Source organism: Ochotona curzoniae, unplaced genomic scaffold, assembly GCF_017591425.1.
Source record: "Ochotona curzoniae isolate NIBS_2020 unplaced genomic scaffold, NIBS_Ocur_1.0 patch430, whole genome shotgun sequence".
Classification (NCBI taxonomy): Eukaryota; Metazoa; Chordata; class Mammalia; order Lagomorpha; family Ochotonidae; genus Ochotona; species Ochotona curzoniae.
The window spans coordinates 56,001-77,047 of record NW_024467007.1 but is presented as its reverse complement, the minus strand read 5'-3'; the positions used below and the strand labels follow the sequence as shown (position 1 = coordinate 77,047).

Below are 21,047 nucleotides of genomic sequence, written 5' to 3'. Positions count from 1 at the left end.
CAGTTTAAAGCATGCTTTCATTCTTTTCCCAAAAGGAAGAAATAAGTAGAACATTTGTCCCAATAGTTCAGTTACTGCAGTAAGAAAACCAATACCACTTTAATGCCAGAAGATGTGAAAGAGTTTTTGCTATTAAGTAGTATCTATCATTTAATGCACTGCTATTTTTGAACAAAAGAAAAATAGTTCCTAGTTGGTAATTATTACGTAGTTTATGTTCAGATCATGTTAAAACTGATCTTTGAAATAATACCTGAACACTGCTATGAAAGAGCACATATTTCTTTACTACTTTCCAGTATATACAAATGTTGAGTGAACTATGTAGATGGAAAGTTTTAAGAAATTTCTAGACAAAGCTATAACTTAGAGTAAAAAATAATAGCAAACATTCCTTACCTTTACCTAAGAACTAAATAGGTACTTATAGTCTATACAGTTAATGGGTTGAAATAACAAAGCCTTTTATTGAAGAAACATCCTAAAATTTCCAGATATTAAATACCAGAGGATTACTACATAGTTATACATATTCTACATATTTTGTTACAGAGAAATAAGTTTCTAGATGAATCATATTACAAACAAAATAGTTTCAAAGTAAACTAAAACAGGCTATAAAGAATAATTATTAGCAACTTACTTTGTCAACAGGACTTGGTAATGGGGCATGGATGACACTGAAAAGCAAAATTTAGAATTTTTATCGAATTTCCTGACAATTAGAGGAGACAAGAATATGACAGTACCAGAATATCACAAACCACAAAACTGACACATTTGCCTTCATATAGCTAAAAGAACATGAATTATCTTTTTAAACCTCTGTAAATGTATAAATTTGTAGGGAATAAAAAGGGGGTAACAAATACATTAACCAAATTTTTACACATCAGTATATTTCTAAAAGCAAGCTCCAATCCAAAAATGTATTAAATACTGGGAAAGAATCCACACTTACTGAGGGTGGTGATGGAGTCTTAGGCTATATTTTTAAAAGACAATTTTGATTAACATGTAACATATACACTTTTGAGGCAAGTGCATAATTTTAATATATACAGAAAGCATAAATGGATCAAAGCAGATATTGAACATCCCCACTGCCCTACCTTCCTTTCAAGTTTGGAGGCTTCTAGCTCCTGCTTTCCAGGTTCTCAGGCTGTAACATATTACGGTGATCTATGATTGCCCCAGTGTGCTGTGGTACACTGGGACCTCTCATTCCTATCTGTCTGAGTTTTGTTACCCTTTTTCCAACATCCTTCCAATTCCTCTCCTCCCATCATTCCCAGATTCTAATAATCACTAATATAAGTTCAAAATGACATTTGTTTAAACTTCACACATGAAAGAGAACCTATAATATCTACCTTTCTGCACCTGGCTTATTCATTGAATGAACCTAAAATCCCAACCATTTTATTGTAAACGAAATACTGGATTTAATTCTTATTAATCATTGGGTACTATTCCATTTAGGTATTTACATTTACTTAAATAATTCACCTAACGCCAGACATCAAGATTGGGTCTACATCATAGCTACTGGGATTAGTGCCACATCTTTTTGGTAAAACTCATCCTATTGAGAGTGAGACAGTATCTCATTGTGATTTCGATTTGCATTTTCCTGGTGGTTAATGATAATGAGCATTTTTTCATATATTTCTTGGCCAGTTGCATTTGTTTTAAGAAATACACATTCAGATCATTTCCCCAGTTCTTAAACTGCAGTTTCAATGTTTTTTGATTAGTAATTATTATACTTATTGATGGGTCACAATGTGATGTTTTAATACAAGTACATAATATGTACTGATCAAATCAGAGCAATCAACCTTTCCCCTTCTATACCATCACTTTATGAGGTTTGAAGTTCCTTTCTTACATCTGCTCTTAAGACATGTATTTGATTATTATGAATCACAGTCACACAATTATTCAGTGTAACATTTCTTTGATGTATCCTGATTTTGGCACCTGTTAACCAAACTTCCTTTATCCTCTGAAGTCCTCTCACCCTCTAGTATCACTACTTCATGCTCAGAGAGGTTTCTACCTTCCATAAGAAGGAAAACTGTTGACATTTGTCTTTCTGTGGTTTACTTAACTTACCCCGATATCCTCTAGGATTTGTTTTATTACATTGACATAGCAAAGAATCACTCTCTAAATCCCTCATCTCCAATTTGGGGATGTATAGGTTAAGCTTCTAAAATTAAACACTCCTATGGAGAATGTCTTATAGACCCAAGTTCTACAGTAAAGAAAGGCTAAGATCTGGAAACCTTCTCTAGTGAACAATAATGCTAAATAGAACAGCAGTACTGGGACCAACTTGGTGGTAGGCTAACCCTCTGCCCTGTGGCCTGGCATCCCATGTGGGAGCCTGTTCACGTCTTGGCTGCACCACTTTCCATCCAGCTCTCTGCTTGTGACATGGGAAAGCAGAACATGGTCCAAAGCCTTGGGACCTTGCACCCACGTAGGAGATCTGGAAGAAGTTCCTGGCTCCTGGCTTCAGGTCAGCTCAGCTCTGGACACTGTGGTGATTTGGGAAGGGGAGCCAGTGGATAGAAGGCCTCCCTCTGTCTTTCCTTCCCTCTCAATCAAATCTTTCAAATGAATACAAATATATTTTTTTTAAAAAGGACAGTAGTACTATTTTGCTGTACCAGCCACCTCAGAAATTGAATACTTAAATGTACGTATTAAATTGAACTGTCACTTTAAAACAAACATTAAACAGACAGTGTTACTAGCTGCTAATTGCTTAAATAATACTGACACAAAGTTTAGAACTAAAGCATGCAAGTTCAGAAATTACACTGACTGGGTCCAAATTCTAGCTCTTCCTTCCCAGCAAAAGACAAATTGCCTGATCAATGCAGATCTCCTCTTCCTCAACCATAAAAATGAAAATTATCAACCCAAATTACTGTATTGAATCTGCTTAAATAAAGAGCTTCAAGCAGGACCATGATAAGCCCACAGCTAAGGAAGGCAAGGCCTCTAATTTCATATCCTACAAAATAATCTATGTGAGTTGGGGGTAAGTCTGGGGCACACATATCTGCCTTAGCAGGTACTAATCATTTGCACCTGACCAGTCACTCAGCTTGAAGACTGGGTCAGATTCTTAAATTCAAGTGGCTAAATGTGTGTAAGCTGCTAAGGAACTGATCTGGCACAACTGATCAAATTTACTAATAATTTCCAGCACTCCACTCCTTTCTGAGCATCCATGATCTCTGTGTTACAGAGGTTTCTCTATATAACTCGCTACTGTACTTCTATGTTTTAATTAGTGTGATTAATTCACTAAATTTAATAATTTAATAATCATGTGCAGGCTTCAGTTTTCCTTTTTACCCTATAAAATTAGACATTTTAAGATAAGCCCATTTAAAAAAAAAAAAAAGATTTACTTATTTTTATTGCACAGTCTTCACTCCCCAAGTGGCTGCAATGGCCGGTGCTGCACCAATCTGAAGCCAGGAGCCTGGAGCTCTTCCGGGTCTCCCACGCGGGTGCAGGGTCCCAAGGCTTTGGGCCATCCTTGACTGCTTTCCCAGGCCACAAGCAGGGAACTGGATGGGAAGCGGGGCTGCCAGGACTAGAACCAGCACCCATGTGGGATCCTGGCACGTTCAATGTGAGGACCTTAGCCATTAGGCCACTGTGTTGGACCCAAGATAAGCTCATTTTTAAGAGTACAATTACTATATATTGATGATAGAACATATATGAAGTAAACCATGAACAAATAGATCAAAACTGCTCAGTGCTAGTACCCTATCCAGATATAACCATTTTGGTTATATATTCTTTTATTTGCATATGCACATAAAGGGAAACAAATAGGAAAATGTAAATGGGAGCAAATGGTGCTACTAAAATTTGGGTAAGAATCTAGCTTTCTTACTGATTCAAACATAAAATCTTCTGTTCTTGTGAAAATTTAGTTAACAAACAAAAGGATAAACATCCAGTAACACATGTGATAATATGCATTTGCACTTCACAGACTCTCTTGGATATAGGCATATTTTATTTAAATTATGAAGAAAGTCCACGTGTATATAAAAGAGCCAGAGAATGCAGAAAATGAAAACAAGTGTTCAGTATTAGAACAGTGGAGCTTCATGTAGTATCTACATTTCTTATCATTAGAAAATTGCTTATGGGTCAGGGTAGTAGCCTAGTAGCTAAACTCCTTGCCTTGCATGTTCCAGGATACTCTGTGGGTGCCAGTTCATATCCTGTCTGCTCCACTTCCCTTTCAGCTCCCTGCTTGTGGCTGGAAAAGCAGTTGAGGAAGGCCCAAAGCCTTGGGACTCTGCACCCACGTGGGACACCCGGAAGAAGCTCCTTGCTCGGATCGGCTCAGCTCTGACCATTGCAGCCACTTGGGGAATGAACTAGGAGTTGGAAGATCATTCTCTCTGTCTCTTCTTTGTAAATCTGACTTTCCAATAAAAATACATCTTGAAAAAAATTGTATACTATAAGAAATCAAGGAACAAGAGTCAGCTTTTGGAGAATAACCTGCTGAAAATCTGAAAAGCACTAACTGCTATATACACAATCTAAAATCAAGGCATGTGGCACATCCAAAAGCATGTTAAGCATTACAAAAATTGATTAAAGTAACAGGAACAGCTCTAATGTGGATCACACATGTATTCCATGCCAGGTATTAGGCTGAGTACTTCAAGCACAGAATGTTGCTTAATCTTCATAAAGTTCCTGCTCCAACGGTATTATTGTCATCTTCATATTTCAGTTGAGAAAATGAACCCTGATCAAGTCACAGAACACCTGGCATTAGGCTTTGACTACACTACTTCTGAAGGCTATCGGATCTTCTTCCAACTCAGGAGAATGGCCTGTCCAAAAATTTTCCAGAAAGGCAATCAAAATCATGTACAAGGAACTACAGCAAAATTGTAAACGATGCTAATATTTAAAAAAAAAAAAGTGGGGGGGAATACCAGAAAGAGGGTAATGGGAACAAAGGTGAAATGGACTAAAAAAACCCAATGACTAAGGTCATAATTAACTGAAAAAACTCACACACTCTGCCAGTTGGAACCTGGGAACCCACACTCCTCAGGTAGCTGCTCAAAGTTTGAAGGAAAAAGCTGTTACCAAATACAGACCTCAAGGTCTTTCAAGAAGCTATACATCATCAGTAAATTAAGAGTTACTCTTAGTTATAAAATATTGCTCCTGGGCTCAAAAAAGTTGTTTCATTGAAGTTCAAAATTTCTCCTATTTTCATAATTAAACCCGTTTAAAACAAGAAACATTAATTTTGTAAATTTAAAATATCTTTAACATTTATGCTGTATTTCAGATACTCTTTAAAAAAATTTTTTTTTTAAATGAGTACAGAGTGCCAGTTTAAGCCCCAGGTCCTCCACTTCTTAACCTGTTAACACATCCTAGTTGGCTTCAAGTACTTTAGGACCCCAGGACCCCTTCTACATGAGTGGTGAAGGAGTCCAATGGAATTCCAGTCTGCTGGCTTTGGCACATCTCAGCTCTTCCAGCTGTAGAATGAACTAGCAGATAGAAGATTCTCCCCCGTGCCCCTTTCTTTTCTATGTATATATTTCCTTCTTGCTTTCTTTCTGCCTGGTCCTCTCACATGAAAAATAAATAATGATAAGAAAGCACTGGAAAAACATTGGGTTTAAAAGCTTTGTATGGCATACAACAGGTAAAGCCACCACCTGTTACACCTGCACCCCATCTGGGCGCCAGTTGGTATCTCTGCTGCTTACTTCTGATTCATCTCCCTGCTAATGACCTGGGAAAACCTGGGCAAGATGACCCAAGTAGTTAGGCACCTGCCACCCACAAATGAGACCCAGATGCAGCCATTTGGTTAGAGAACCAACGGATAGAAGCTCTCTCTCTGTATAAACCTTTTTTTTTTTCCATTAAAGGTATCTTCTAAGTGAAGTATAAAATACATGACTAATCAAAGTACAGACGGTCACAGTGACAGAAGAATCTCTATTGCTTCTCTCCTACTCACTGCTCTTGTCCTTCAGTTTCCATGCTCTCACGCATCACTGTCCCTCCTCTTTTAGGGCAGAAAATATCATGTTGAGTACAGAAACAAGCTGCTAGCAATTCAAGCATTTAAAAAAAAGGATTTTTAAGGATCATGCAGCTGTGTTGTAAAAATCACCAAATCAAAATGTACTTATGTTTATATTTTAAAATCTAGATTGTATGTGTGACTTTCACTTAAATACACACACACAACACACAACTTGAAACTGTGAAAAAAAAAAAAAACATATTCAAGGGCCTGTAAGATTGTGAGCTCGGTATTCATGTATTAATTGTACAGGCAATCAGTGTCTAAGAACCGCTACAGTAACCTCCTACCCAAAGGGATGGAGGTGCCACCACGACTAGCATGCCCCAAACACTGTGAAAAAACAATTAGACACGAATTAAAATAAAAACTATAAAACTAAATTTAGAAACAAAATAATCCCTGCCTCTAATGCTTTCTATTTAGTATAATTTCAACTAATGTGAAAAGCAATTTAAAATAAAGTGTATCATACTCCAGGAAATATAACAGCAATTATATAACCTAATTAAAATAATCTTACAACACTGACTGTTTATTATTGTCTAGAATATTATTAACCAAAATAATTAATCCCCGAATTAAAGAGCACTAAATTATACTCACTCTGAGCGGAGCCGGGCTTCCATACCATCTGGTAGAAAAAGTTTTATTGTGGAAACAATACACCCGTGGGTAACTGGTTAAAACAAACAAATATCATGAATAAAACAATTGTTTAAATATAAACCTTTGTACTTCTCATATCTAAACATGTATTTCTTTTCCTAAAAATAACTTCTAGGGAAGAAAACAAATCTGGTTTAGTAGCAGTAACAAAATATTCATTATCCTGGAGAAACTTATCTCTATTCATAATAAATCATAATTATAAAACAGAATTACAGATGGAATGGTTTCAAAAAATCCTAATTTCCAATTCTGTAACAGTCAATATATCATATATATGGAAATACAACTGAGTGAGAAAAATCTAACTCTGTTTCCTTTTCAAATATAGCCTTCATTCTAAACTCTCCTGCCTCTAATCTGTAACTCTTAGTCACACTGCATAAAACTCTATGAAGTTATAAATAATTAAGAAATGGCATTTAATATCCCCATTTAATGTCAAGGAAATCAAGACCAGTGAAATTGCTTATTAGAACTCACATTTGAGGTTTCTAGCTCAGTATTTACAATTTTTGTTTTGTTTTCTTGATAGCTGTTTCTTGTCCCGCCCGCAACATTTTTATATAACGTCATAACGCTGAAGATAATTTATTATTGCTACTTCCTTCCTCCTCTTCCTACTGATTATTTTAAGAGACAACACTCCTCCACAAAGCAGTAACTGTACAAAGCTTCCCTGTGAGCATTTCCTAAGAAAAAAAAATTCATTTTCTGGTTTAAAAATTGATGACTCTTAATTTCTACATTCTTCAAATACTCCATCTTCCTCGTTTAAAATATTAATTAATTTATTAAAATTATTAATTGAGAAATGGCAGAAACACATTATATCATGATAAATGTAGTATTTTATAATGGTTACATGACTATGTAGAGTTGTCAATAAACAATGAATGGTATATATAAAACTGGTGTTGCAGATAAATTATACTCCAATAAAGCTAAAGCACAGAGCTAAGATACTTGGGAGAAAATTATTATTATTTTTCATAGATTCATTTATTTTTATTGGAAGGCAGATATACAGGGAGGAGGAGAGACAGAGAGGAAGATCTTCCAGCCATTGATTCACTCCCCAAGTGGCCACAATGGTCGGTGCTGAGCTGACCTGAAGCCAAGAGCTTCCTTCAGGTCTCCCACATGAGTGCAAGGTCCCAAGGCTTTGGACTGTCCTCTACTGCTTTCCCAGGCCACAAGCAGGGAGCTGGATGGGAAGTAGGGCTGCCGGGATTAGAACTGGCACCCACAAGGGATCCTGGTTGCATGCATGGCAAAGGCTTTAACCATTAGGCTACCGTGCCGGCCCTGGGAGCAAATTATTAAATGATCAGGCTCACAATATAAGCAAGAAGTACTATGATTAGCATTTGGAAATATACATGAAACTTAAGCAACTTAGCACAATTTATTTAAAACTGATATTCATTATTTTTTTACACAAAAAAATCTTAACAGATATCAAAAACCACATTCCACAGTCTTCTAAACTCTGCTTAGCTAGCAAAGTATCATAAGAAGCCAAGCTACCTGTAATCTCCAAACTACCTTATCTTTTCCAATCTCTGTCCTGTCCTCAAGTTTTCCCTTTGGCCACTGACCTTTAAGTGTCCCTTATCCACCCCACTGTGCCCCCAGCTATGGGTGTGGCCAAATGCTGTTTATTTTGCAGGATCAGACTTTCACCAAAGATCAGAATCTGGGTTAAACATTCCAGAGCCTTCATATCTACTTCTGACAACATTAAACACATTGCATTGTGAATATCATTTACACAACTGCTGTTTCACCAATTAAGCCAGAGAGCAGCAAGGATTGGTGGTTTCCCACTTTTTGAATGTTTCTTTGGTAAAATCATTTGGTACAAAGTAGGCATTTAACATACATTTATGAACATATCAAGAGCACACCTGCTTAAAATTTTATGGTTCAAAGGCAAAGATGTTTTTTACAGCGGGGATAAGGGGATTCATTTCCTTTGCATGAATCACATAATTTTCTCTTAAAGATGAGGAACAGATGAATTTATAAAGCTCTATAGCCTTTCCAGAGAATCACAACAAAGAGTCCATAAGAAATACAGGAGTGCAACACAAGTTGGAGATGCAACAACAACTATACTTAACTAATATATATAAACACCACAAAAATTTTACAGAAAAGTGAGCATTTGGCCTAGTGGGTAAGATGCCACTCTGGGGCCTAACGGGGTAGCCTAGTGGCTAAATTCATGCCTTACATGCACACCAGGATCCCATATGGGCGCTGGTTCATGTCCTAGCTAATCCACTTCCCATCCAGCTCCCTGCTTGTGGCCTGGGAAAGCAGTAGAAGACAGCCCAAAGCCTTGGGACCCTGCACTCATGTGGGAGACCTGAAGGAAGCTCCTGGCTTCAGTTCAGCTCAGCACCGACCATTGTGGCCACTTGGGAAGTGAATCAGTGGACAGAAAATCATTCTCTCTGTGTCTCCTTCACTCTGTAAATCTGACTTTCGAAAACAAACAAACAAATCTTCAAAAACAAAAAGATACCATGCCATTTGGGATGCCTGAATCCCACAATACCTTCAGTAGAAGCCCAACTCTGCTTCCAATTCTGCTTTCTGTACATGTGCAACCTGGAAGGCAGCAGGCTGCTAGATGGTTCAAGTAATAAGGGCCCAGTTAGCTACATAGGAGGTCTGGATTGAGTTCCTGGCTCCTTGCTTTAGCCTACTCTAGTTCTGGCCATTTGTGCATTTCAGGATTGCGTCAACAGGTGGGAAGAGACTCTTTCGTAAACATATTTTCATAATTTTTAAAAAAATTTGTACTTCCTATACCTGTAAATACTTTTTTAAAGCTCATGGAATCATATTATTACAAGTTTAATACATTTGCAGAGAGAGAGGAAAAAAAAATCCATGCAGTTCTTTTCATAACATACTTTTCCCAGGATCTCTGAAGACTCTTTAGTATGCAAGGACTTAAATTTCCTTTGCACAAAAATAAATTTACCTTTCACTTATTTCATTTATTTGAAAGGCAGAGAGACACACACAACACATATGGTCACATACATACACAGAGAGAACTCCCACCCACTCTCTGGTTTACTTTACAAACGCCCACAACAGTGGGGGAACAGTCAGACCACAGTCAGACGCCAGGAGCTTCAGAGGGTCTTGTGACAGGGATCCAAAAGCCTGAGCCATTATCTACTGCTTCCCTGGCACACATAAACAGGAAGCTGAAATGAAGTGGGGCGGCGTGGAAGGCAGAACTCCGAAGCCAAGCCGCTCAAGCGGCATGCTATTTAAACAAAGGGAAGCCAGTATTGCAGACGATGACTTTACCTACAACGCCACAATGCCAGCCCTATCTTGCTATTTTTTCAACAACTGATTTTAACTCATTTTCATTTTATTTGAAAGGTAGACAGGTAGAGAGGCATCTTTCATCACTGGTTCACTTCCTAATGTCCACAACAGCTGGAAGCCCAGAACTCAGTTCAGGCTTCCCACACGGCTGGCAGAGGCTATAGTCATACCTGTTGCCTTTCAGTGCATACATCAGCAGGAAGCTGGATTCGCAGCAGAGGACCCAGGATTAGAATCAGATACTCTTGACACGGATACAGATACAAGCAAGTACTGACTGCATATTGTACCAAATGCCACTCTTTGTCCTAATTCTATTTTCCGTAATTTTTTGAAGCCCCTTTGTGCTTAATTTGGTAATTATTTTTAAAGATTTGTTTATTTTTATTGGAAAGGAAGTTTAAAAGAGAGACAGAGAAAGATCTCTCATCTGCTGTTTCACCCCTCAAATGGCTGAACTGCCAGAGCTGAGCTGATCTGAAGCCAGGAGCCAGGAACTTCTTCTGGGTCTCCCACGCAGGTGCAGGATCCCAAGGCTTTGGACCATCCTCTACTGCTTTCCCAAGCCACAAGTGGGGAACTGGCTAGGAAGCAGAGCGTCTAGAACATGAACTGGTGCTCATATTGGATCCCAGCAGATACAAAGGGAAGGATTAGCCAATTAAGCCATTATTTTGGCCTTCCTAAATTGGCCATTTTTTTTTAAAAGCAAAACAAGTCAAATTAATTACAGAACAAAAATGTAATGCCAGAGCTAAGAATTTGTGATGCGTTACATTAAGAGCGCTATGGATCTGATATATTACACTGGAGTTCACCAAAGGGACTGATAAAAAAAAAATTATGAAGTGAAACAATGCAAGGCAAGGACTTTAATCACTACCCCATCTTGCCGGGCCCTAAAGCATTTTAAAGTACATTTTTTTCACTCCAACACTGACAGGGAACACCATCACAGATTAATTCCAGGATTTAAAGACACAATCTCATTCAAAGATACATTCTAAACAGCTTCTCCAGATAAGGGGACCACAGGAACAAAGCCACGTGCAAATTCCAGATATGTAAAAACATAAAAACAGGTGTGTTAGAATTGAGGCAATGAGGTATCTATGGAAGAGCCATCTGCAATTACCAGTTGTGGTTATGAAACTTAAAAAATCAGAGTCAGGGTCCAGCATGGTCGCCTAGGGGCTAAAGTCCTCGCCTTGGGCACGCCCGGATCCCATATGGGTGCCAGTTCTATTCTAATCCCGGCAGTCCTGCTTCCCATCCAGCTCCCTGCCTGTGGCCTGGAAAGCATTTGAGGATGGCCCAAAGCCTTGGGACCCTGCACCCGCGTGGGAGACCTGGAAAGAAGTTCCTGGCTCCTGGCTTCAGATTGGCACAGCACTGGCTGTTGCCATCATTTGGGGAGTGAATCATCGGATGGAAGACCTTCCTCTCTGTCTCTCCTCCTCTCTGTATATCTCTGACTTTGCAATAAAAATAAATAAATCTTTAAAAATAAGTAAATTTTTATTTTATTTTTTTAAAGATTTATTTTTATTATTTTTCATTGGAAAGGCGGATATACAGAGAGGAGAGACAGAGAGGAAGATCTTCCGTCCGATGATTCACTCCCCAAGTGAGCGCAACGGGCCAATACTATGCCGATCCGAAGCCAGGAGCCTCTTCTGGGTCTCCCACGCGGGTGCAGGGTCCCAAAGCTTTGGGCTGTCCTCGACTGCTTTCCCAGGCCACAGGCAGAGGGAGCTGGAAGGGAAGCGGGGCTGCCGGGATTAGAACCGGCGCCCATATGGGATCCCGGGCGTGCAAGGCGAGGACCTTTAACCACTTGCGCCACCGTGCCAGGCCCAGTAAGTAAATTTTTAAAAAATAAGAGTTAAGACTTCATCAGTTGGGGGGCCAGTATAATGCCTCAATTCACTAATGCTCAACCTGTAAGCTCCGGTATTCCACATGAGTGCTGGTTCATGTCCCAAATCCTCTACCTCTCCTTCAGCTCCCTGCCTGTGGCCTGGGAAAGCAGTAGAGGATGGCCCAAAGCCTTGGGACCCTGCAACCCCATGAGAGAGACCCAGAAGAAGCACCTGGCTCCTGACTTTAGATCTGTTCAGCTCCAGCCACTTGGGGAATAAACCAGTGGATGGAATATCTTTCTCTCTCTCTCCTCTCTGTAAATTTCCCTTTCCAATAAAAACAAATAAAATTTTAAAAAAATAAATAAAGCCAACATGAACTGATTACCATTTGTCTGTCCTAAGCTATTACCACCTCTGTTATCTTAGACCACTTGTTTTGTTTTGGGGGTGGTACATTCACTTTGTGTTACACAAGCAGCATTTTCCACTCATTGTTCACACAAACAGTATAGAACCCAATTCACAGAGAGGAAGATCTTCCATCCGATGACTCACTCCCCAAGTGAGCGCAGAGGCCGGTGCTGTGCCGATCTGAAGCCAGGAGCCAGGAACTTCTTTCCGGTCTCCCACACGTAGGTCCAGGAGCCCAAGGCTTTGGGCTGTCCTCAACTGTTTTCCCAGGCCACAAGCAGGGATCTGGATGGGAAGCAGGACTGCTGGGATTAGAACCGGCACCTATATGGGATCTCGGCGTGTCCAAGGTGAGGACTTTAGCTGCTAGGCCACCGTGCTGGGCCCAACAAATTGGTTTTTTAAGTTCCTCTAAAGTTGCTTAGCTATTTTTCCACCTTTTATATATCATCTCAAATTCATGGATTTGAACATACTTAATGTATTTCGATCCAATGTTTATTATTTGATGCTGAATTTACCCACTGTTAGCCAGTTGAGGTTCATTCCCCTTATTTCCTAGAAGTTTTTTTGAGAGACATCAATTTTAGATGACTGATTTCATTGCTTTCTGGACTAGCAAGATTGTAGGCTTTATTTGCTCTAGTCTCAGAGGCAGCTGGTTCTCCTAGGAATCTTGTTTCTATTTGTCTGGTGGAGGAATTCTTTCTCCAGGCAAGTATATGCATTTACTTTATTTCTCCTAGTACACCAGGGGGGGATAGTGCTCATTACTTTATTATTTTTTTTACTTAGCCATGAGTATGGCTTTCTTGGTTTACCTGTTCCTTCAACAAATATTCACTGAAAACTCTTGGCTACAAGGCAGTCTGAAGGAAGTACTGGAGAAACCAAGATAATTATAACCAGGTGTCTGTGTCTAAGAAGCTTTCATTCAGAGAGAGAACAAGCCACAAATAGCTACCATATACACAAAGGGGAGGAAACAAGAATTACAAGTCTATAAGAAGGGCAAACTGCTTGTGGAAATGGAAGGCAAGGGCATAGGAAGGTTTTATAAAAAGTAAAGAATTCAAAAGTTGGAAGGAAAGGTAGAAAGAAGGGCATAAACCAAGAATCATGAAAAGAAAAGGAAGTGAGAGTGCATGTGCAAGGCAGTTGAAGGAAACTGGAGACAGGCAACAAGGGTTTGCATGTCAAGGTCCTCCTGGTGTCAGATCCCACGCTAAGAACTATCCATGATGAACCATGCAAATAGCTATGTTTCCATTTCACAGACCAACTGATTTAGGAAGGGTTGAATTAACTTGTTTGAGATCACACCTTGGATTAGTCGCCAGTGCTAGGTTTCAAAAGAAATCTGAAGGTCATCATCTCTAACCAAATTGAATAGCTTAATTTATGAAGGAATAACGGAAAATAAAGCAAAAAGGTTGAACCAATTCTATATTTTTGAGTACCTCAAATGTACAAGTAAGCATTTCAGGTTTTATTCTAAAATATGGCACACCTACTTAAGGCTTCTAAAAGCCGGAAAGATACAAATAAAGTTGTAATTTGAGAATATTCTAGAGGCAGTAGGTTGGCAAGGTATTGTGGGCAGAGGCAGTAGCAGGGAAAAGAGAAATATATGGTCTAAGCGATACAATTATTAGGGATAAGGAAGACACAGAATTCAGAAAAGATGCCATGAGCTAAGGTGTATGGCAGAATGACAGAGAAGTAAAAGAAACTGAGAAGTGAATAGGATGTTCTAGCTTGAAGGTGAAATTAAGCTATGTGCAATGTAATTACAAAGCAACAGCAAGACATTCAAGAGGAAACAACCAGCAAGCACTGGGAATACAAATTCAAAGCCAATAGGAACAGACACACAGCAGACGAGGTGAGTAGGTCAACTTGGGACTTGGAGACAAAGCAAAGCATGTATGCAGCCCCTGCTAGGAATCTGATCATGCAGGGTTATTAAGTTCAGTTGTATAACATATAGGATCCGCATCAAACAATGCTCCTTTTAGGACTAAAGGTTGTATCCAGGCATATGCAGTTTCACAAAGCACTACAGGTGATTTTAGTACCCAGTCTGTGCTGAGAATTCACTTTTAAAATGAACAAAAGGCGACTGCTGTGCCACCAGAATGGTTGCCTTGGTTAATCTTGTAAAGCTGGCACATTCTGTGCGCAATCAGCTTGTGATTTCCTCTAGCAGCTGGAAAGTGGAGTTGGTTAGGAGAGCCTTTGATGGCCAATGATAAGTTCCAAAAGAAAGACAGAGGAGCCTAGGCCTGAAGCTACAGAAAAAGAAGCCAATTTATGGCAAACAGACTGCTCAAATGATAAGTACAGAACCTGATAGTAATAATACTAACCCTGAACCTGAGCTGAGCACTTTACATATGCTTTCAAGGCCCACACTGAACATGGTACTATGACCATTTCATAAGATGAGGAAATTAAAGCATAGACAAGCTAAGTGACAGAGGAATAAAAAAGATACTGATTAATAAGGCTAATAATTTCCAAGCCTTACATTAAGCCTCTAGTAATTATGAAGAACGGTGCCAAAATCTTGGTTGACACACTGTGATAGAAAAAAATGTTTCTTCTAAAACTTTTTCTTTTAATTAACAGGTAATACTTTTATATTTTTGTAGGGGAGTACAAAATTTCAACACACATATAAAGCATAAATTGGTCAAATCAGATAATTAATATTTCCATTTTCTTATCTTTTCTTTGTTTGGAATATACCAGCTCTTCTCTTCCACTTCACAGATGTTTATATATTTTTGTGACCTATAACTAGTTTGCTGTGTTGTAGAACACTAGAACCTGCTATATTGATCTTTAAAAAAATTTTTTTTCATTTATTTCAAAGGCAAAGCAACAGATTTTCCACTCACTTCTGATTCACTTTTGTTTATAGGGTTTGATATCTATAGAGTAGGTTATTCATACATGTGAGATCATCCACATTGCACATTTAAACATCAAAACTAGATTTTTTGAAGAGCTTAAAGGAAACACTAACATAAACTGATATATTCAGTGGCTCCAGACTCATATCACTATATATATATTTCTAAAAAGTTCTGAGAGGATAAGACACTGGTTAGAAGGGTTGTGTCGAGGGCTGATACAATAGTTCGACTACTCCCCTGCCTTGCAGTTGCAGCATTCCTTACGGGTGCTGATTTGTGTCCTGACTGCTCCTCCTCCCTGCTTATGGCCTGGGAAAGCAGGAGAGGATAGCCAAGTTGCTGAGACCCTGCACTTGCATGGAAAATCTGGAAGAGGCTCCTGGCTTTGGATTAGCTCAGTTCCAGCTCTTGTGGCCATTTGGGGGGTGAACCAGTGGACAAAATATCTTCCTTTCTTTCTCTCTGTAAATCTGCCTTTCCTGATATTTATTTATTTTATTTATTTTTTTATTTTTTTTAAGTCCTAGCTTTAGTCCCTGACTCCAGCTTCCTGATATTCTAGACCCCTGAAAACAGCAGCGATGACTCAAAGTAACTTAGATTCCTGCCACTCTCGTGGGAGACCTGGATTGCGTTACTGGCTCTCTGTTTAGGCTTCAAACAGATGCAGGCAGTTGGGGAACAAAATATCTCTCTTCTCTGGCTCTCTGTTGCAGCCATTTTGGGAGTGAACCAGCAGATGGAAGACCTCTTTCTGTGTCTCTCCTCTCTCTGCAAAATATGCCTTTCAAACAAAAACACGTAAATCTTTAAACAAAAGTCACTATATGGTACTGCTTTGCATATATTCACACTTTATATAACATATTATATCATACATATCTTTCTTCAATTTACGTGAGATTTATCTTGGAACTTTAGCTCATATAGTTTTACAACTATATAATATTTTTGTTACTTTTTACTCTATTTTACTTATAAATTTTTTTTTAAATCATTTGAAAAGCAGAGTTAGAGAAAATGGCCTCAATGACCAGGGCTGTGCTAGACTCAAACCAGGAGTGTAAAACTCCATCCAGGTCTCTCACACGGGTGGCAAAGGCCCAGGCACATGGGTTCTTGGATGCTACTCTTCCATGAGCACTGCCAGGGAGCTGGATCCTAAAGTGAAACAGCTAGGGCTCAAACCAGCACTGATATGGGATACTGGCATCACTACAGACAATGGCTTAACTTGCTGCAGCATCACAGTGCCTGCTACCTTAAAGATCTTTTCCTCCTATTTAGAGTTTTTATTAGAGATAATCACTAAATATGATTAAATGCTTTTTAAACTTCTATTGCTTATATAAAGTTACTGTTTAAAGTTATATAGATTTTTTAGGCTTTGGATTATGCTGATATTTGCTGACACTGAGTCACCTTTGCATTCCTGGAATAAATTTGTTGTTTATTCTATGATTTTTAACTTAATCAAAATTTTAATTATAATACTAGCAATTTATCATACTAAAATAGCTTAGTTTCTGTACTAATTCTTCAGCAAATTTGGCAGTAATATATGTTAATTTCTTTCAATTTAGTTGAGAATCCTTCTGTTTCTGGTATCTTGACAGTGATGAATTTTTAGTAACTTCTCAGGTTCTTCTAAGAAAATTGATGTGGGCATGACATGATGGCTCAATTGACTAACCCTCTCCTTGTCAGCAGTAGGATCCCATATGGGCGCTGGTTCTAATCCCGGCAGCTCCACTTCCCATCCAGCTCCCTGATTATGGCCTGGAAGGCACAGAAGGATGGCCCAAAGTCCTTAGGACCCTGCACTCACATAGGAGATCCAAAAAACTCCTGGCTCCTGGCTTCAAATTGGCTTAGCTCTGGCCGTGTGGCTACTTGGGGAGTGAACTAGCAGATATAAGATTTTTCTCTTAGTCTCTCCTTCTCTCTGTAAATCTACCTTTTCAATAAAAACAGAGAACTCTTTTAAAAATTGACTTTAAGTTTTCCACATATTGGGATAATTTTGCTAGGAAAACATTAATATCACTTTTCTCCTTATTATTAGTAATCATACATTCTCGTAGAATTCTTTCAATACAGTATGCATTTGTGCTTATTCATGCTTCACCTAATGCACCTTATGATTTATGGATAACCTATCTTACTGTTTAAAAAGAATTAGCATTTCAATTGTTTTTAATTCCTGCTAGAGTTTTGTTTGCTTCATTCATTTCTGCTTCTTCCAAGCCTTTTTTTTTTTTTTTCTTATTCTTGGTCTAATTTCTTCTGATAAGTGGCCTGTTCCTTTAGTATTTGTCTTTGGCTCTTGATAATGCAGGAATTTAAGATTATAAACTTTATCTGACTAACTGATTTACTGTATTGAGGTATAAAGTGTCCTTTCCAGGGCCTACCATGGTGGCCTAGAGGCTGAAGTCCTCGCCTTGAACGCCCACGATCCCATATAGGCGTCAGTTCTAATCCCGGCAGCTCCACTTCTCATCCAGCTCCCTGCTTGTGGCTTGTTGACCCAGAGCCATGGGACCCTGCTCCCACATAGGAAACCTGGAGGAGGCTCCTGGATCCTGGCCTCAGATTGGCGCAACACCGGCCACTTGGAGAGTGAATCAATGGACAGAAGATGTTTCTCTCTGTCTCTCCTCCTCTCTATATATCTGACTTTCCAATAAAAATAAATAAATCTTTTTTTTTTTTTTTTTAAAGAAGCAAGTGTTTGGCTTAGCAGTTACGACATGTGCATGCCACATCAAAGCACCTGAGTTCAATCCCTGGTTCTAGCTCTAGACTTCAGCTTCTAGATCAAATACTTGGTTCCAAGGTTTAACCCTGCCCCGACCATGGCCATAGTAGGCATTTGACCCAGCTGATGAGAGCTCTCTCTCTGGTTCTCAAACAAATAAGTCTTTTAAAAAAAAAGCTTCCTTTTTTATCCCCTTAAAAACCATCCAATTGATTACTTTTTTTTTTTTTTTGCTTTTTTGGTTGTTTTAAATTATTTTTGTTGGTTTTTTTTTAATCCCATGCTTATCCAGTAGTGTTGCATAATTTCAACAATATTCTCCAAGAATTATAAACACTATTATTTAGCACATACTTTTTTTTCTGGCATAAGCTTAAAAAGATAATACTTAATTTGTGATACAGCTATATCCCCAAAACAGCTCTTGGGTAATGTATGTCAACTTTTTAAAGCCAGTAAGTTAAAAAAAAAAAAAAAGATTCTAAGATCATAAATAATGAAGAAATTTTTTAAATTTTCTTAAAGTTAGCACAAAAGGCAAATTTTCAAAAGAAGCGTGTAGGACTCCTACATTGCTATAATAATACAATGTTAACAATAACCAAGAGTTTCACAAATATCCTCTTAGTTTTCCATAGTACTTTCTTTCTACAACAATATCTCTCATAACTAGATGAGAAGGATGGAAAGGAATTTGCAAAGAGCTGCATTCTCTAATGGCTTACTATGGCATAAGCTCATCTGGAAATCTGTAAACTAGAACAGTATATTAAATGCTCTGGGAAGTTCTACTTGCCAAGGTCAACCAAACATTTTTCGTATGTATTTCATTACCTCACACTTCCATCAGTTAACACCTAATAATGCTTTTTAGGAAATGGAAGCTTAGGAGACAAATAGTCCTTGGAGAAAAAGTCTCTTCTCTGTGGTTTGTTCAAAAGTGATGCTTCATATACTGAGCTCAAGTTGATGCTTGTTAAATGACTCAGTATCAAGGGAGGTGTGATATGGTAAGAGTCATTAAAGTAATGAGTATTCAGTGCTGCTATTCCCAGAATGGTTATACTTAAGTAGAATTCTCCTAATAGTGTAGTCACTATTTTGCAACAGAAGTCAATGTTTCTCTTTTGTTTTACCATTGTAAATGGAAGTTCCTTAAGACTTCAGTTCTACTTAAGTTCAAATACTTGAAATCTAATTTCTGAGGAAATCAACAAAAACCAGAAAAAAAAAAAGCCTACTACTGAAGTAATAGCTAATGAGCACACTCACACCCCCCCCAGCAGTAACCATTATATCAACCCACCACCACCACCTCTACTGCTCTGCTGTGCAAAATGTCATCTGTTAGCAATGTTATCACCACCATTGCATCTTCAGAGAAAAAAAAGAAAAGCTTGCCAAGCTATTCCACTGTCCATATCAAATGAGGATAACGGGATCACACACTACCGGTTTCTAACATGAAGTTTTAAGATCCAACAACAGAATTTTAGCATTATAAAATACATAATAAACTAAATAGTGCCAGTAACCTTCAGAATTACCAAGACCAAACAACATTTATTTAGCTAGAAATCCTTTAATTCCAAAAGCTGTGAAATATGACATTTTGTTTTAAAACCTGTGGTAAGTTCTATGGGCTGCCTACCTCTACAACATTTCCCTCTTGTTTCTTGTTAACAGAACTCTGATTTTGTTGGTCAAACAATGCATGTAAGACTTCAAGGGACAAATCAAAACTGATCTGTATCAATGGCAGATGTGCCACAGCTTCTACCCGGCTGCAGGTTGCTATAGGTAATTATGTAACCCACCCACAGAGCCAGTGAGATAGAAGAAGAAATCTGTTTGGGAGATATCTAAAAGATTGCTCTATTAACTCAAAAAGAGCCACACTTACAGTCAATACCTTTTGACTATGTGGCAATAAATCAAAGCATGATAAAAACTACAACATTTCAGAACTCAAAATTTGCAGGGTTGAGTGGAGTTGAAGTTGATTAAGATGTTTCTTGAGAGTTGTATCCCACACTGGAGTGCCTGGCATTGGGGTCCCACCTCTGCTGCTGGTCAGGCTTCTTGTGAATGTACTCAGCAGACAGCAGATAACAGCCTATGCACTGCCACCCGTGTGGGAAACCTGGATGAAGTTCCTGGTTCCTGGTACTGGCCTGGCAAAGCCCCAGCTATTGCAGACATTTGTGGAGTGAAATGTGGAGTACGCAGAGAATGGAAAAATCCATCTGTCTCTCTCTCTCTCTGCCTTCCAAATAAATAATAACCAAAACTTTAGAAATAAAAATATTTAAAAAGCAATAGAAGAAATAGAAAACTTTGTTTTTCATGGCACATAATGCTGAATTTAAATAGCTTTTATAAGTACATAAACATTAACAGAATTTTAATAAAAACACAACTTTTAAAATAAATAATAAGAAAAATTGATCCATACCCGTACCTTTCCGTGTGTTCTCCGTCACATCTACCCCAAACTGAATAATGTCTCCAGAAAGAATTTCACATGGTGGACTTTCTTCGGAGCCTCGACTCAATCTCTGGCTATTTATAAAGGTACCATTACTACTTTTAGTGTCTTGGAGATAAAACTGCAAGAGGGAAAAAAAAAAAGAAAGAATTTAGATTAATAATAATTTCAAGCCTACCTTAGTTTAAAGGAAAAAAGTACTTCCAATTTTGCAAGATACTCCAGGTGAATTTTTTACCTTATCAATTCAAGTGGCTTACTTTTGCTAAGGTTTTCTACCATCAGGCTCCTAGGTTTGGCCTGGCCCAGTCTCAGCTATTGTGGGTATCTGGGGGAATGAAATGGCAATGGAGCAGCTGCTTGTTTTTCTTTCTGCCTCTCAAATCAAAACAAAACAAAACAAAAAAATTCAAGAACTTCTTAAAATAATAAAATCCAGCCAAGAAAATGGTGC

The 21,047-nt window shown here is 38.4% G+C and overlaps 1 protein-coding gene across 17 annotated transcripts in view; it reads right to left on the bottom strand.

Annotated features, from left to right (window-relative positions):
• Positions 1–21,047, bottom strand: part of LOC121167799 (sarcolemmal membrane-associated protein) — a 116,847-nt gene that overhangs the window by 51,021 nt on the left and 44,779 nt on the right. For 16 of the 17 annotated variants that reach the window (XM_040997426.1, XM_040997427.1, XM_040997440.1 and 13 more), the window contains exons 2-4: positions 20,567–20,714; positions 6,725–6,797; positions 644–680 (exon numbers count right to left, since the gene is read on the bottom strand). In XM_040997426.1, the coding sequence (XP_040853360.1) occupies positions 644–680; positions 6,725–6,797; positions 20,567–20,714 (258 nt within the window). Of the gene's footprint in view, positions 1–643; positions 681–6,045; positions 6,049–6,724; positions 6,798–20,560; positions 20,715–21,047 lie in introns of all 17 variants that reach the window. The other variant, XM_040997436.1, reaches the window with a different exon arrangement.